The sequence below is a fragment of the Athalia rosae genome, chromosome 6 (assembly GCF_917208135.1).
Source record: "Athalia rosae chromosome 6, iyAthRosa1.1, whole genome shotgun sequence".
NCBI lineage: Eukaryota > Metazoa > Arthropoda > Insecta > Hymenoptera > Athaliidae > Athalia > Athalia rosae.
Window position 1 is genome coordinate 1,004,538 of NC_064031.1, and position 17,143 is coordinate 1,021,680.

Genomic DNA, 17,143 nt, shown 5'->3' on the forward strand with positions numbered 1-17,143 from the left:
AGGTACCGATAAGTAAATTCACTAGAATTATAACAGGATGTCTAATCGTTTCAGGAATTTTCTTCCCTTACACACAATTTTCAGCCCTTAACTTTTTCTAGCTTAATAAATATTATATGAGATTAATTAATCTCATTTTCTTACTGATTATATTTACTCAAGAGTAAATTTGGTAAATTCATTTAAAGATCATTGATGTTTTTTAAATTTCGGCCAAATAACAAACACACCTTTTCTCAAAATTTAAATAAATCACGGCTTCGGCCGGGGCATGGGCAGCCTTTATATTTCTACACACACAACAGGTCAACAGTAAGCTTTTTGAACGAGATACCACGGCAATGAATGTGAGATGTGAGTGAGACGAAATTATCGGTGCGCCGGCGCAAGTATGAATTGGGGTTTTCGTCAGTAAAATCATTTCTTGGATAATTATAGGTGAAAGGCAGGTATAGGTAAATTCATGCATCGCGAGGGCATTTATGAGCAGTGTGTATGCGAACAATAGTTTTAACCGTTGGGTGGGGCGAGGGCTTTTGCGAACGGGGTACGCGAGAATCCGGTAGCGCAACTTTTCTATCCACAGCAATTTCAAGTGACCGATCGATTCACCGATCATTTTTTGCGGGCGATCTATCAGATCCCTATGCTGGGATCTGATGGATCCTTCGCCTTCAAATAATTCACCCACCCCGACTAAACAAATTAAATTCAATCGTTTCTCCTGTTTTCTTCAATTTTTGTGGTCACTTGAAATGAGCAAGACACGTTCGCTTCGCTCTCCGTACCAGCCGTGGTGCATGGAAGTGAGGCGGACGTTGAGCTCGAAGACGTCGCGTCGAAGAGGACCGCCGACCGCCACGCCATGAATTTATATGACATGTTACCCTTTTCCCTACCCCTTCACCCACGCCGATTCGAATCGATAAATGCGATTGAAAATTGCATTTATTTGATTCTGATCGGCTCGTTCCGAGTCGACGCTGCTCGCGCGGGCAAATAAAGCGCGAAGACGAGGAATCGCACGATCTGTTTGTGTTTTATGTACATGTTGTGTGTCGTCCTTATGGGTCTTAAGGATTTTTTAAAACAAACCATTCAGCGTGACTTGCCATCTTGCAAGGCGCTTTAACAATTCTCTGATGTTGGTGGTGGGAACATGTATTGAGAGATTTTCTTTCAGGAAATTAAAGAATCTAGCAATAAGATAAACCAAGTTCCGTTGCTGCACCGGCGCACGGACTTGGTATTTAAATCATACTCTGCCTAACGCTTCATGCGTTTTAAACCAAAAACCGACAATTGTAAGAGAGCAAGTTCTACGCACCTTCTTGTGCCTGGGGCTTGACTTTCACGTGATTATTTTTAAGACGCTAATCAAAAATTTTACTTTTCAGATTCTTAGTTTTTAAGACCCTTAGTTCTTAATGCTAATCAATTTTTTTTTTTTCAGCTCCTAGATTAGTTCTAAGACTCGTACTAATCAGATTTTTATTGCAGGCTGTCTCTGGATACTAATAGATTTAGTCTGCTTTCTGATTTCAGAAATCAAAAATCAAGGGATTGCTGAACAGAGCGAACAGTTTATTTGTAATTGATTAAAGTGCAGTGTTTGGTTTTTCCAACTCTACATTTATCGATCACAAATAAACTATTTGCATCTGCCATTTTTTTTTTTTGCAGTTTTCAGCTCATCTCTCATCTCATTTCATCTTCTCGTACTAATCAGATGTTGTTCACAGGCTGTCTCTGGCTACTAATAGATTTAGTCTGCTTTCTGATTTCAGAAATCCAAATTCAAGGGATTGCTGAACAGAGCGAATAGTTTATTCGTAATTGATTAAAATGCAGTGTTTGATTTTTCCAACTCTACATTTATCGATCACAAATAAACTGTTTGCATCTGTCATTTTTTTTTTTTTTTGCAGTTTTCAGCTCTCAGTTTCTCGTACTAATCAGATTTTTATTGCAGGCTGTCTCTGGCTACTAATAGATTTAGTCTGCTTTCTGATTTCAGAAATCAAAATTTCTGGGATTGCTGAACAGAGCGAACAGTTTATTCGTAATTGATTAAAATGCAATGTTTGGTTTTGCCAACTCTACATTTATCGATCACAAATAAACTGTTTGCATCTGCCATTTCTTTTTTTTTTTGCAGTTTTCAGCTCTCAGTTTCTCGTACTAATCAGATTTTTATTGCAGGCTGTCTCTGGCTACTAATAGATCCAGTCTGCTTTCTGATTTCAGAAATCAAAATTCAAGGGATTGCTGAACAGAGCGGATAGTTTATTCGTAATTGATTAAAATGCAATGTTTGGTTTTGCCAACTCTACATTTATCGATCACAAATAAACTGTTTGCATCTGCCATTTCTTTTTTTTTTTGCAGTTTTCAGCTCTCAGTTTCTCGTACTAATCAGATTTTTATTGCAGGCTGTCTCTGGCTACTAATAGATCCAGTCTGCTTTCTGATTTCAGAAATCAAAATTCAAGGGATTGCTGAACAGAGCGGATAGTTTATTCGTAATTGATTAAAATGCAATGTTTGGTTTTGCCAACTCTACATTTATCGATCACAAATAAACTGTTTGCATCTGCCATTTCTTTTTTTTTTTGCAGTTTTCAGATCTCATCTCTCATAGTCAGCTCATCTCATCTTCTCGTACTAATCAGATGTTATTCACAGGCTGTCTCCGGCTACTAATATCGTTTTCCTTATGTTCCAGGATCTTGCATTGTACATTTTGTATTTAATTTTATTCAGAATGGCGAAATATTATTCAAATGATGGATAAAAAATATGGAATGATGGAAGTTATCCACTTTGTTAAGCTTTGAAATAATTTTCATATCCCCAAAAGCCAGTTAAAAAACAACACTTCGATTATCCTATTCATTGAAATTTTTAAACCAGAAGGTTGTATGGTTTCCTGTATATCCAGAGTGTTCTATTTACGACCCATAGAAATTCGTAACTTATATTCAATTTATGTTTCAGGTACCCATCAGGTCTGATAGTCGACACCGACTGATGAATCCTATTTTTCTTGTTCCTCTTTTGCTTTTTTTTTTACATTCATTCGTTACTCGATATTGTTGCAATGATCATATTTTTTTCTCTGTTCCAGGTTGCATCGTCGGTATTTAAAATTGTAATTTTTATCTGTTCACAGAGATGCAGTATTTCATGATCTCACTGTTTATAATCCTGATATTTCTCGATTTCTTTTTTGTGCCAATTATATCGTTGTGCGATGATAAATCATTACTTGTTCTTCTGTTTCAGATTCAATGATCTACATTCGAATCGACAATTTTTGTTTCTCTTTACAGATATTCCAACAACGCAGTTCACTTTTCTCTTTTTGCTTAGTATTATACACTAATCTTTGTGACGTCCATTTTGTGTTTATAATGATACCGCTATATTCATAAATCGTTGATTATTTATCTGTCCAGATTTATAATGTGTAATTGACAATTGTTTTTTCTATTTACAGGATATTCATCAATGTCGTTAATATTTTTGCATTCTTGAATTCTGTATGTGCATATATATTTGATAATATCTATGATGATTGTCTGTCATAACTGTTTCGTGTTTAATGTTTTGTGTTTCCATGTTCTGTGTATGTTGTGTTGTCAATGTTTTCTGTCAATGTGCGTGTTGTCCTGTGCAAGTTTCATGGTCCATTAATATTTATAAGATGTTATTCCCATGCAATTGAAATTTATGTCTCTATAATCGCTCGTGCTCATTACGGTATACCATGTTATGTATTTCTTTATCTATGTCTATTTTTTTTCTACTTGTATTCTCCATTTTTTTTACAGATCCCGTGCCGCCGGACCAGGGCGGCTGAAGAGATAGTGGTTTGCATAGGGCTCCTGGCGATCGTTCCACTATGTAAAAAAAAAAAAATCGAAGCGAGCCGAAGACGCTACCCCTTGAACGCACGATGCGTTCATGGGTGGTTAAGGAAACGCGTCTTTTCAGCTTCTCATTCATTTGTCCGTTTCCGAAAACAGTGAAATAATATTTTTAATTTTTCAGCTTTTTGACCGATCGCAAAACTATACGACCGCACGTAATGGGAAAATTTGTGTCGTCGTTGAATTCTATCTCCATTTCAACCGCAATCGTATGTGAACTTCCAATTTAAATAATAAATGTTAATTTAATTGATGAATAAATATAGTAAATAGCAAATATCTATTGAAAACATACTTTTAATATACTCATATCCGCCATCTAACTATAGATTTCCCGACGTACGTATTTGTAGTATTTTTTTCTTTTTTTTTACGTCAATTTCCGCGAAAATTCACCCTATATCATTGTACGCCGCTACTCGAGACGTCTAGACGCCCTGACCTACATCACAACGGCCCCCCTTTGTTACCCGGAATTCCGACCCCCTTCTTTAACCCTTCTACTATGGTATTCGTAGTAGAAGGGGTAATCGTAGTAAACGCTGATTGGCTGCTGCTGTTCATTCATAAGTGCATTTGATTCAGCGAGATCTCTCGGTAAAGCAGCACGCATCTCGCGTTCTGCCCACATCTCCCAAGACTGCATCTCGTGGTCTGCGATTCCCCCGGTACATGGCGCCACCGGCTTATCTGGTGCACCGAAGTCGTCGACGCGTTGGGTAGAATTTTTAGGGGCACCGTCCAACGCCTTACCATGCGATGCAATGCAAGCTCCAGGCGTGGGTCGAGCCAAAGCCTAATGTTGGTAATCTGTTCAGGTCTTCGAATCTGTACAAAAAGCTCCATCGATATTGTCTGACATCTAGCGAGGCTGCGATCTATCGCACCTACCTGCAGCATCCCGAGCTTGCGATGCACCGCGATCAGATTCTTCGCTGGCAAATGAATACCTAATTTCTTCGTCAAATAAAAAAAGGCTGAATAAAGAAAAAAAAATTGAGAATCCATTTCATTTTGTTCTCAAAATTATGCAATAAGTTTGCGCTGAGATTTAATTTCGGCTGAAAATATGTTCGATCATTCGAAGCTTTGGATAATTATTTTTTACAATCATATTCGGTCATCGGGTTTTCTTGAGACGCTGAATTTCTCCCTAACTTGACCGATTCGGTACAAGTTGTGCGGGAAAATTCGGAGCGATAGTTCTCTCCGCCAACTTGGCTGCGGGAACAAAACAAGAAATCTAAATTTTGCGGTCCAGTAATTTCTCTCGTCTCAGACAGAGCCACTAACTAGCAGGGAGGCGGAAGAGATTGGACAAAATGAGAACGGAGGGTATTCAGATTGGCAGCCGCACACGAGCGGCACTAGAGGTAAATCCGTGCAGGGGAGAACACCTTCGTCTTCGCTCGTTTGAAAGCCCAACAGTTTTCCCTACGCCGGAAAATAGCTGCCAATTAAATTTCGCCGCTATTAAGTAAGGTGGGATTGCGAAAAATCTTTGAAAGTTTCTTTGTATTATTTGAATAATTTTCTTTTCACGAACGCAACAACTCGCGTAATGCATCATACTAATCCGTCTAACAGTGTGAAGTTGGTTCGTGTTGAAATGCTAATTATCCCAATTAGAGTTCATTAACTTCAATCATCACACCTGCTAAGAGTGGTCAATTTTTCGGACGGATTCGATTTGTCGGAAAATTTTTTAGAACGTGGCTGCGATGAAAAAACTATCGTCTAGTGATCGATTGACCGATTCGCTATCAGCGTTGAAAGTTCAGTGAAGTTTGAGAATAAAATTTTCAACGTACGTACGAAACAATTTTTTTTCAGGTGAACTTTTTTTCTCAGAGTCTCCGATAATTCCGACGGTTTAAAATTACGCGAAAGAAGGATAAGTCAGGTGGCCTATCGCTCGCGAAATTTAAATCACGGGGTTCGCCGAGTAAGATCCTTTGGAAATTTCATCAAATCCACCGAGTTCAGTTGAATCCAGCGAAAATCCTTCGGATTATCTTCGAGACCTTTCAATTTTCGTCAAATATTCTTTACAGATCTTCGAAATCGAATGTCATGTTTTCTCTGAGCAACGTGACGCCGTTAATTTTCTACAGAATGAAAAGGACGAGTCAATTAAATCGACGAAGGGAATTAGAAATTATTCTTGACAATCGAATAAAAATATCCAAAGTAACTCAATCGTTCGAATTCTCACGTGAAATTCCAGAGTGTTGATTTATTCGAAATATTTATCGGGGTGAGGTACGCCGAAAATTAGACCGACAGAACGAAAAACTTTAAAGATATACCAGCTTTCTTGTGTGTCGAGAAAGAAATGAAGTTAGAAAAGCGATCGAGTCTGATAGGTATTTGCCTCGACTTTCTATGGTCTAAAATAAACTTGAACCCCTCAGTTTTGGATGGTGCGATGCAACAAGGCAACCGTGTATACGCTCGTGCGCTACTTGGCCTAGATCAGTCTCTCGCTAAATGTGATTTGAGTGTCGACGATCTAAGATGATTACAAATATCTCATCGATGTAGTAAAACGCGAATGGAATCCAATCATAAAACTCCATCATCTCATCTCCATTTCATACATGCGCTTCCGTGTACCTAAAATACTTCCCGTGTCTTCGGGAACTTTCGAAAAATTCAACTCGTCGCGAGTAGATCGACTAAAAATTTTTCTACCGCTGTCCCGAGGTTCGCGATTCGTGATAAAAATAAAAAAAAAAAAAAAACCGATGATATCGACTCGTTGCGCTTATTACCGAGGGGGAATGATGTAATCGCGAATTCGTTCATCACCGTCGTCTAATAATGAGAATTAGGTACTTAACCCAGAATTAACGCGACAGACTTTACCCAAGAATTATGTCGTCGTCGCGACGCTGCTGGCTATTTATACCCATGGTCGTTGTACTCGCGTAGCTTTAGATTTTACGTTCGGTTTGTACCGGTAATGTAGTCGAGGTCTCGATTCAGCCGCAATTCTAAGTGAATGGACCACATTTCTTGCCGCTACATCACCCCGACCAGCCGACTAAACAAACGCCTCTGCTAATCGCGGAGTGCTCATTTTTTGTCTCCAGTTTACGCGTAACGTGTGACGTTCGAACTAACTCTGCGTTCTTTGATTTTTTCGCATCAATTATAACCGACCAGTGGTCTGACAATTGAGAGAATGAAATTTCTTCTTTTCAAATTTCTCTTTCAGCTCGCGAGGATATGATCAGACGTTGATTATTAGGATGAAAAAAAGATGCTGATCGAAACTCTGTTATTGGCGCTTCTGCCACTGGAGATTCTCGGGTTTGGAAAAACGGTTGTCATAGGTGAGCGAAAATTTTTTTGTAGCGCTATCGACGATCGAAGCACAAAAAATTGCGAAAACCGCAGGTGGATTTTTCGAGGAGAACGAACTGCTCAGAAAGGCGTTCGAACTGTCCACGAGAGCTTTGAACGAGGATAGACACGGCAACGACGAATTGCCCGATCAATTTATCGAGTCGGTGTTGAAAATCGTCGCCAACGATTCGTTCGATATTTCGCGCGATGGTAATTGACACTCGTTACATTCGCTTAGACGTGATGGCTGCGATCGCGAACCAAAGAATTTTATTTTTTTTCGCAGTCTGCGATCTCGCCGATTCCGGGGTTGCGGCTCTATTTGGACCCCAAAATAAAATAACAGCCAGACACGTACAGACCATGTGCGATACCTTGGAAATTCCACACATCGCTGCCAGGCTGGATGTCCAGCAATCCAGAGGGAACGGACTGGTCAACATGTATCCGTACTCCCAGACACTTTCCATGGTAGAGTGATAACGGATCGATGAATTTTATTCTCCAATTGTCGCTGTACGCGGTCAGATTTTTCAATTTTCATTCATCGATTCTATCGCCCGTTGAAATTCAGGTGTACCTGCGACTGGCCGAGGATTATGACTGGAAAACTTATACGATCCTCTACGAGAATAACGAGGGTTTGATCCGGATGCATTTGCTTTTGAAAAAATGGGATCGCAGGGGGAGCACGGTCACCGTAAGACAGTTGCCCGAAGGGCCGAATTACAGGTGAGGATAACGCGAAGTCGCGTTCGGTTTACAGAAAAAAACCTTCACTTCTCATTTATCGACATTTTTGTCAAACGGGAAACGTACGATGTGTCTCAGGCCAGTTTTGCGGACGATAAAATCATCCGGAGATTTTAACATAATTCTGGATTGTTCGGCCGAAATTCTGTCGGAAGTTCTCAAGCAATCGCAACAAATTGGGATCATGTCGGATCGGCACAACTTTATAATAGCTTCATTGGTGAGAGACGAGCCATAAAAGCAAGGCCGATGGTTTTCCAATCGATTTGAGCGCAGTCTTTGATTAAAAAATTAATCTTATTTGTTCGAATGTTTGAGAGCAGGATCTTCAAACAATCGATCTCGAACCGTATCAATACGGGGGAACAAATTTAACGGGCTTCCGCTTGATAAATCCGGAAGATCCTTTCGTTGTCGAAATGTTCGCCAGAGATGAACTCGACTGGGGTCTCGAAAGTATTTCTCAGCTAACGGTGGAAGCGGCCCTGGTTTACGACGGCGTTCAAACGTTCGGAAGAGCTTTGAAACAACTCGACGACGCCATTGTCGCCGACGTCGAAACGTCGCTGTGCGAAAATAGCGAAAGTTGGGAACACGGATCGAGTCTGATGAACTTCATGAGATCGGTAATATCAGGAGGTCCCCGTTCGTCCGGTCTAAGACGATGCGTTTCTTTTTCTCTTTTTCTTTTTTTTCTACTCCGTTCCATATCATATTCTCGGTACGATTCGCACACCTCGTTGGATTTTTCATTCCGGGCAGCGACCGATCGATATAAAAAATCGGTAACTTTCAGACCGAAATGAGGGGGCTTACGGGACTGATAAAATTCGATCCCGCCGGTTATCGCAGCAACTTTGAACTCGACGTGGTCAGCCTCACGGACGAGGGACTGGTGAAAATTGGTATGTGGAATACATCGAACGGAATCGAATATCTTCCGAAAATCAATCCTCTCAGCGATTCGGCTGACATAAGTCTTCGTAACAGAACATTCCGTGTATTAATTTCTTTGGTGAGCTCAGAGTTCTCTGCCTACAATTTAATTTGAGTTTTTACTTCGCAAATCTTGAAATGTAATTTTCACTTTGAAAACTTCTCATCACTGATCGGGCAATCATTTTAGACGCCTCCTTACGGCATGCTGAAAGAATCAGCGACTATGGAGACGGGAAATGACAGATTCGAAGGGTTTGGAATCGATATTATTCAGGAGCTTTCGAAACAACTCGGCTTTAATTACACGTTCGAAGTGCAGACCGATAACGTCTACGGATCCAAGGACCCGGTCACCGGACAATGGAACGGCATGGTTAAGAAAATAATGGAGGACGTCAGTTTGTATTTGAAAATCAATTTACTTCTGCTCATTTTACTTTTGAAAAAATTTTCTCCTCGACGTTCCAATTTCACGATCGAACGAATTACATTTTACAATTACGATCCGCTCGCGTGATCCGTAGTAAAATTAATTCGCTGAAAAAATGATTTCAGAACGCAGATTTGGCGATATGCGATTTGACCATTACGGCCGATCGTCAGGAGGCGGTGGACTTCACTATGCCATTCATGAACTTGGGTACATCGTCGCTCGTTTTATCGATTTAACCGATGAATTTGATCCAGTAACGACCGCGTACGTTTCAGGCATCAGTATCCTCTTCACCAAACCACTTCCGGTCGGTTCGAGCTTGTTGTCATTTCTCATGCCGTTCTCCTACGGAGTCTGGTACTCCCTGATGGTAGCTTACACGTTCGTGTCGTTGATAATCTTCATCGTTGGTCGACTGTGTCCAACGGAATGGAACAATCCCTATCCTTGTATCGAGGAACCGGAGGAACTCGAAAATCAGTTCACCCTGAAAAACTCTTTGTGGTTTACCATAGGAGCCATCATGCAACAAGGTTCCGAAATCGCTCCGATGTGAGTAATCTCCTTTAGAATTCCGAAATTTCGCTCATCCGGGGACTGAATTTCTCTCACTCTGATTCCAGAGGGTTGTCGACTCGCATGGCGGCCAGCGCTTGGTGGTTCTTTTGCATGATAATGGGCGCGTGCTACACGGCTAATTTGGCCGCGTGTCTGGTGGTAGAGTCGAAACAGGTGTTGATCAAAAACGTCGAGGATCTCGCGAACAATCAACACGGTATAAAATATGGAGCCAAGGCGAGCGGTTCCACGATCGATTTCTTCAAAGTGAGCGTTTCACTTTTTTTCCCGCACGATTTGCAGCAACTAATTGTCACCAGAGTGTATCTAGCACTCATCGCGATTTATTTTTCGATTCAGGCCTCGACTAATCCCACGTACAAAAAAATGTACGATTACATGGTAGAGAACAAAGACGAAGTTTTGATGGGTTCGAACGATCTCGGTGTGGCGAAGGTTGTCTCCGACAAGTACGCCTTCTTCATGGAATCTTCGACGATAGCTTACGAAGCCGAGAGAAAATGCGACCTGATGATGCTCGGCTCCCTTCTGGACTCAAAGGGCTACGGCATAGCGATGAAAAAATGTAAGTGAAAAATCGATCGTCGCGCATTATCAGGTGTTCATTATCGAAAGCTTCGGCGAGCGATCATATACCTGTTTTGAATCTCGGTGGAGCCGGTATTCCGGTACCAGTTTTTAAAATTTTCCAACCACTTTTGACGTTGCGCTTGGCCGAGCAAAGTCTCGCCACGTAATTATCGGAGTCCATTATTACATTTATCACCTGTCGAGTCACTTGGCTCCCGCAGGTCGAGTCGGGCGAGTCGAAGCGAGTGCGATTCGAAAAAAAAGGAAAAAAAAAAAAAATCTATTCGAGCTTCCCCTCGTTTATTACCGACTCGTATACTACCTGCATCGCCATTTCTCGCGACGAACGAGGTCAATCAGTTTACGAAGCAAGCTCGCCATTGATCATGAACACAAACTATATTTCTGCTATCCCCGATCACTCATCATCGGTGTTTGTTTCTTTTTTTTTTTTTTGTTGTTCTCTCTACGGCTCTCTAGTTTCGCCTTACCGGAGCGCACTGAGCGCAACGATACTGACTCTCCAGGAAACCGGGGTCCTCAAGGATCTCGAGAGTAAATGGTGGACGCAGAAACGAGGCGGCGGAAGATGCGCGGTAAATACATTTATTTATTTTATTAATACCTACTTCGGCAAGAATAATACCATCGCGTTAACGAACGATAGGGTATATTTATTTTACGCTCCCCACTTTTCCCGCTACACGGGACTCCGCGATCTCATCCAGGACCATTTATAGCGAACACGGCGTCTTTTTGTCGTCTTATCAAACGAGAATAAAAGCGTATGATAAACGGGGCGGCGCGGACATCAAAGGGCGCCGCTCATCGTCGGTACGGTTAATTCCGACCAGTTTCTTCGGTGTTACGGTTTTACCTTCGTACGTACATGAAAATGTTTCACGTCACAGCGGCTTTATGAATTACCGGGTACCGAGGCTCGAATCTACATTCAACTCCCATAAAGCAGGTACTCGAGTATCGCCGAATCGTGTAATCGAAAAACGGAGCGACTCGAATCAAAAGTCTCGTCGTAAATCAAGGGAAAAGGAAACTTCGTGCGGATGCCGGTGAAAATTTCGCTTCCCGTTTCCGTTCGGTTATTAGTATCGGTCGATTGCCAAAGCTACGAACGGAAGTTCGGAAGGGTCCGCGTTCGCTGATAAAACGATCGTCGTCGTCGTCGAATCCGGAGAAGTTTCTCGCCCGAAACCCTCGGGGCGCGGATCGTTATTTGTCACTGATATACACGAATTTCTTTCACATATCAGGAAAAGAAAGGCGGCACCTCAGACGCCAAGGCTTTGGGAACGGATAACGTAGGGGGTGTTTTTCTCGTCCTTATCATCGGAATAGTATTATCCTGTGTATTCTCGGCGTGGGAACTCCTCTGGGAAGTTGGCTGCACCACCATAAAAGAAGGGGTGAATTTTTTCAACTCGGTTTCCTTTTGTCTCTGATTTGTTTTCTTTTTTTTTTTCTCTCTCCTTTCTTTGGCGAGATCAACCGCAGACGCGTCCGCTGAGACGTGAACTTTCGCTTTCAGGTCCCTTTCAAGGAAGAAATCAAGGAGGAATTGAAGTTTATAGTGAAATGCAGCGCGTCCTCGAAGCCGGTGAGACGGAGAAAGCAGAGTTCGAATCGGACCAACGGAGAAGAAGACGAAGATAGCGGAAGGGAATGTTCTCCACCGTACGGTCTCGTGCCCACGGTCATCACTACCCACCCCGAATAGAGGGGTGAAATTAACTTTTGGGTCGATTGTTGATTCGGGTAAAAAATTGCGATGATTTTGCGTGTACTTGGGAGGGGAGTGGGGGAAACTAAAAATTGACAGGATATTTATATCTGTATGGTATTACGTGGCAATGAAGGCGCTGCGGGGCATTACTTTGTGCAAAATTTCTGACCTATAATCCCGGGTGAAAAGCTGTAATAAAATATGTTTTAATAACTTTTCAAGGTAAGTTTTAATAAGGAATATAATAAATAATGGCAGTCGCTCGTAAAGCAGGTCTTACGCCTGTACGGGGGACGTTAATAATGCACTAAAACCGGAATCACTCACTCGTAAATATGAGACTTATACCGTTTCGATATGTTCGAACGCGACCAAAACCCTCGAGATGTACCGCGAGTATGTGAGGTACATAAGTCGTGTTCCCGTCTCGTTCTATTTGTTATTCTCTTTGCCGGTGTACCCATATACCCACGTGTATTACTTTGATCGTAAACTGGTATTAAGTACCTGTATAAAACTTGAACCGATCATCCAGCGATATCTTCGCCTTTCAACGAACATCCGAATGCCCTCCGCTTATGTACGTATCGTTATATCTATGGATCGCCTCTCCTGCCTCCAGACACGCTGTTTGCTTTACAGACTCCGCGGTATTGTCAAGAGAATCAATCTCACATCGTGTAACTCGTGTAGAAAACTCGCCCCTCTATTTAAGTATAACGCGTACGTCCCACGGGAACACCTCACCGCCTAATCGGTCCTCGGGAACGAACGAACAATTCCCGAACCGCTCTTCTTCTTTGCCCGCGTACGCGCCTCGCGACCCGCCTCTTCTACTCCTCGAAAATACGCGACGTGGTATAATTGATCGGCAATTTAACGGGTTGCATTTTTCCCTGTTTTTTTTTTTTTTTTTCTTTTCTTTCTCCTCCCAATCTTTTTATCATCGCACAAGTTTTCGACGACCGCATTTCGAAATGTTTCTCCCTCGCTTTTTGCCCCTCCGAATACATTGAGAATTTTTTGGTGCTTTCAAGGGCCGAAATGTGTCGAGATAAAAATGCCTCCAACGAAGAAGAACCGCACGGGCTTCCAGATCAGTTGCAGGACTCTGTGCTAGACTTTAATCTCTCGGTGTCAGCGTCGCCTGGAGAGAAAAAAAAAAGCAATATCGAAAGTCGAAGCCAATCAGCTTTTAAAAGAATTATTCAATAATACTTAAACTCGTAATTCGAAGACGACCCTTCCTACCCTCATTAGCGAGGCTCCTCGATCACGTGGACTGCAAGGTACCCAATTACGAGAATAATATATACACAGAGTTGGTCTCTCACCTTCGCTTTTCAATTGGCTCTGTATATAATCCGGTAATGAGGTGTGCGGGGGTGGCGAAGGGGTAGAGCAGGGGCACGAGACATTCGTTGTGCGTCCGATAGGCAGCGGGGAGAGCTAGGCAGTCGTTCGAGGCCCCGAGACTCCCGAGGTGTTGGTAATTGCCGTTGACCTTGGTGCCTAGAGGAGTGGATTCAAGGTCAGCAGGGGGTAAAAGGTACCGCGCTTCTCTTTGTCGCGCAAAGTCCTTAACTTAACTTTACACCTCCGTCCTCCGTCCTCTTCTCTTTTTTATTTCATCGTTTTTCGTCCTCCTTCTTATCGTTTCTTTTTTTTTTTTTATTTTTCTTACATTATTCCCATGGTAACTGCATGTAATACGAGTTATAACTAATCTTCCATTAAGCGATTTCGCGAAGCATGTCGAGAGATGAAGCAATTTCAGGCTATGAGATTGGCGTGAAATTTTGCAGCGTGGTTGTAAATGTTGAAAAACATCTTCTAACGCTTCGGCTTAAACTCCAGCTATAGGTGTGGGCATATTACGTCGAGACGCCGCACGTCCCGTCGTCCCCCAACTTGGGTATATTATATCCGTCCGACGGCGTGTAACAACCTCCCACACTCGCGAAGAGTCGGCGGTGCCCGGCACAAGGTGCTTATTAAATTGCAGTATAGTCGGCGATTTTTAAATTTCATCGAAACCGACCGCGGTAACGCGCTACGTACTTCCGATTTCACCCGATGCTCGAAAGCGCAAATCGAAACAGGCTTTCTTTCAACATTCCAATCCGGATTTCCTACGTAGTAGCTGCGGTGATTGAAATGAAGGCAGTTATTTCATTGTCACTGATTTTTCGAAAGTATTTCTCAGACGAATACCAGGGAAAGTATCTTGATTAGGAAAGCAATGGTACCGCGAATTTACGGTCTCCTTTTCGTTGATCAGCCGTTAAGACCCGAGCTGACCGCGATAAAATGGTACTCGGCTCGTTTAATCTCGTAGCGATCAGTCAACAACGTAACGACGGCGAAGGCCTGGTAAATTTTTATTTGTGCATCACCGTTACGCGGACATAAATACATGTATGTGGTATGAAATTAATTCACCTCATCTCCGTTGGCAGGTATTTCAGGGAGTATACGCCTGCAGGGAAACGCCACCGTTTAATCTGGAGAACAATCGTTAGACGAATTCGCGTAGAAACGAGATCGTGCAAAATTATCCGAGCGATTTCGATTGTCTGAAATCGAACGACAGTTTTTTTTTTTCGCCCAATTTATTTTTCCATCTGAAAACGAAGACGCGACACGGTCGGTGCGGGAAATAATAAGTTTTTTTATTCGATACCCACGCAGCTTCGCGTGTACCATTCGGCCGAGGTCTTACAAGGTTTTCTGTAACCACGAAGCTAGAATAAATCACTTGCCTCTCGCTTACCGCTGCCTGACCTTTGACCCGACCCCTATAACTTATTTCCCCGAGGAGAAGAAGACACACTGCGTACACGTATGTGGATTATTTCATCGCCGCGTCATTTCTTTACGCTAACTAAAGCCGGAATTCGCGTGCCCGTCTAACGGTTCCGCAACTGTCCCGTCTTCGAATCACACCGGCAATCGTTGTACCAACGAGTTTTTTGTCGCTACTTTTTCTCAGTCATTTTGTCTCGCAGTTCGGGACAGAAGAGAGAAAAATTTGAAACGCGTGGATTGCAGTGAGGATTTTTTCTCCTCGAATGCGACGGAATAAGTTATTCGATTATGAAGAACCGTTTTTCGCCCACTATCAAGATGAGCACGAGCATGTGCGAATGTAATGTACATGTAAATTTCTTACATAGCCACACACAATACGTGTGAAACTAGTATCATAATCAGGCGTGGATAAATAACGTATAGTGAGAAATAAAAGTTAATTATACCGTACGAGGAGATAAGTTGAACGGAAAGAAATATGGATCCGAGCTTTGAGCGCAATAAATTTAAGGAACAAGCAATGGTTCATTTCATATCTGATTGCGAGTCGCGAATATCTTTCTTAGCGCGTTTATACCGCCGTGAAACAGAAACAGAAACAGAACCAGAAACAGAAACATAATCTTTGTCGGATCCTCGGTGACTGTTCTTTTTATCGTAGAGGTAGTACGTATATTTATTTGCTACACATACAAGACAGTCGCTCTTCTGCCTTCTTCAGCTAACCGTGCGGGTAGCTCGCCATCTTGGAATGTGCGAATTTATTATCTTCTCCTTTTTTAGTTTTATTTATTTATTTATTTATTTTTATTTTTTTTACTTTTTTCGTCCACGTCTTTCGCATCGTTCTCCGTACGTTTCTTATCCGCGCACGGTAGGGATTGACATCGGACAGTAATTGAATCTGTATCAATTGAATAAGGTCCGTCTCCGCGGATTCCCCGTACGCATAACCAACGCTCCACCCTGCGTATACGCCACAAACGAACCTCAACGAATGCTGCCACAATTTCAATTCCCATTTATTTATTATATTCGAAAAGAAACGTAACATTCTCCGACACGTTTTATTATATACCCGTACAAGGTTTCGACGTACCCTGGAAATGTTGTCTCTTAGATCTTCATTAACGAAGTATCCGGACGCGAGAAATATCGCGGGGGAAGGGCTGCGAGGAAAAGCGGCGAAATAATCGAGCGTGGAAAATGAAAATAGAAACGGTGGGAATCGTAGCATCGCATCTTAGAAAATGCTCGCGGGGTACCCACAATAAAAATTCAACGATAATTGTTCCTTCCCCACCCCCCCGTTGCTTGAGTGAAATTTTATATTCAGCACGCTCAAGATGATGAAAATATAGAGCGCATTTTCCCGCCGCGTGACTCCTAATTACGAGACGTGTTATATTTCATTGTAATTAATACGCGTGTGAAAGATTTATGATTAATGCGTATCAGCTTCTTGTACGAAGAATGCGCGCCATTTCGCGTTATACTGTCATATACCCCCCCGGTTCAGGCCAGAGCGTCATCAGCGCGGGTCCGCACCACGTACATCGTATGTTTCCAAGAGATTATTTATAACTTCTGCCGATCTAACGGGCACGTAATACAAGCTGCACTTGTTGCATCGAGGCTAACAGCGTCATACTCTCTCATCTGGCTATACCTTACATGGAATAAATTTCCAATAAAGATCCTTTACACGAGCTTCCGTGTCTGATCCGTACGGCCGCACCTCGTCCTACGCTCGAAAGCGACGCTACAGCCTAGAGCAGAAAAATTGGTAATTGTAACCATCGTTATTTCTTCTTTTTTTCTTCTTTCAAAGAAAATACACGTAATGACAGCCTCACCGATCTGGGACTTTACTCGAGTGTAATGATATTCGCTCGACTTGAAATATTGTATATGGGAGAAATATTCCTGAAGATATTTTTCGGTACACAAAAGTATAATAATAGCTGTGCTTTACATCCATTCCGTGAGGATTTCGTTTGATTGTACGTTTCGTTTGCGGCTATGCCGCGGATT

General features: G+C 42.3%; 1 protein-coding gene across 2 annotated transcripts; it reads left to right on the forward strand.

Moving 5' to 3' along the window:
- The first annotated feature begins 5,262 nt into the window (after positions 1-5,262).
- LOC105693985 (glutamate receptor ionotropic, kainate 2-like) lies at positions 5,263-12,439 on the forward strand. 2 transcript variants are annotated; one of them, XM_048656632.1, is made up of 16 exons: positions 5,263-5,414; positions 7,153-7,270; positions 7,335-7,493; positions 7,570-7,754; positions 7,858-8,015; positions 8,115-8,256; positions 8,360-8,662; positions 8,833-9,051; positions 9,163-9,369; positions 9,531-9,615; positions 9,684-9,960; positions 10,032-10,233; positions 10,327-10,552; positions 11,038-11,153; positions 11,829-11,981; positions 12,104-12,439. In XM_048656632.1, the coding sequence occupies exons 2-16, from the start codon at positions 7,198-7,200 to the stop codon at positions 12,290-12,292; spliced, it is 2,694 nt and encodes an 897-aa protein (XP_048512589.1). In that variant the 5' UTR covers positions 5,263-5,414; positions 7,153-7,197; the 3' UTR covers positions 12,293-12,439. The 2 variants fall into 2 exon arrangements, with proteins under 2 accessions (XP_048512589.1, XP_048512590.1); XM_048656633.1 differs by having other exon boundaries at positions 5,268-5,409.
- The last annotated feature ends 4,704 nt before the right edge of the window (positions 12,440-17,143 follow it).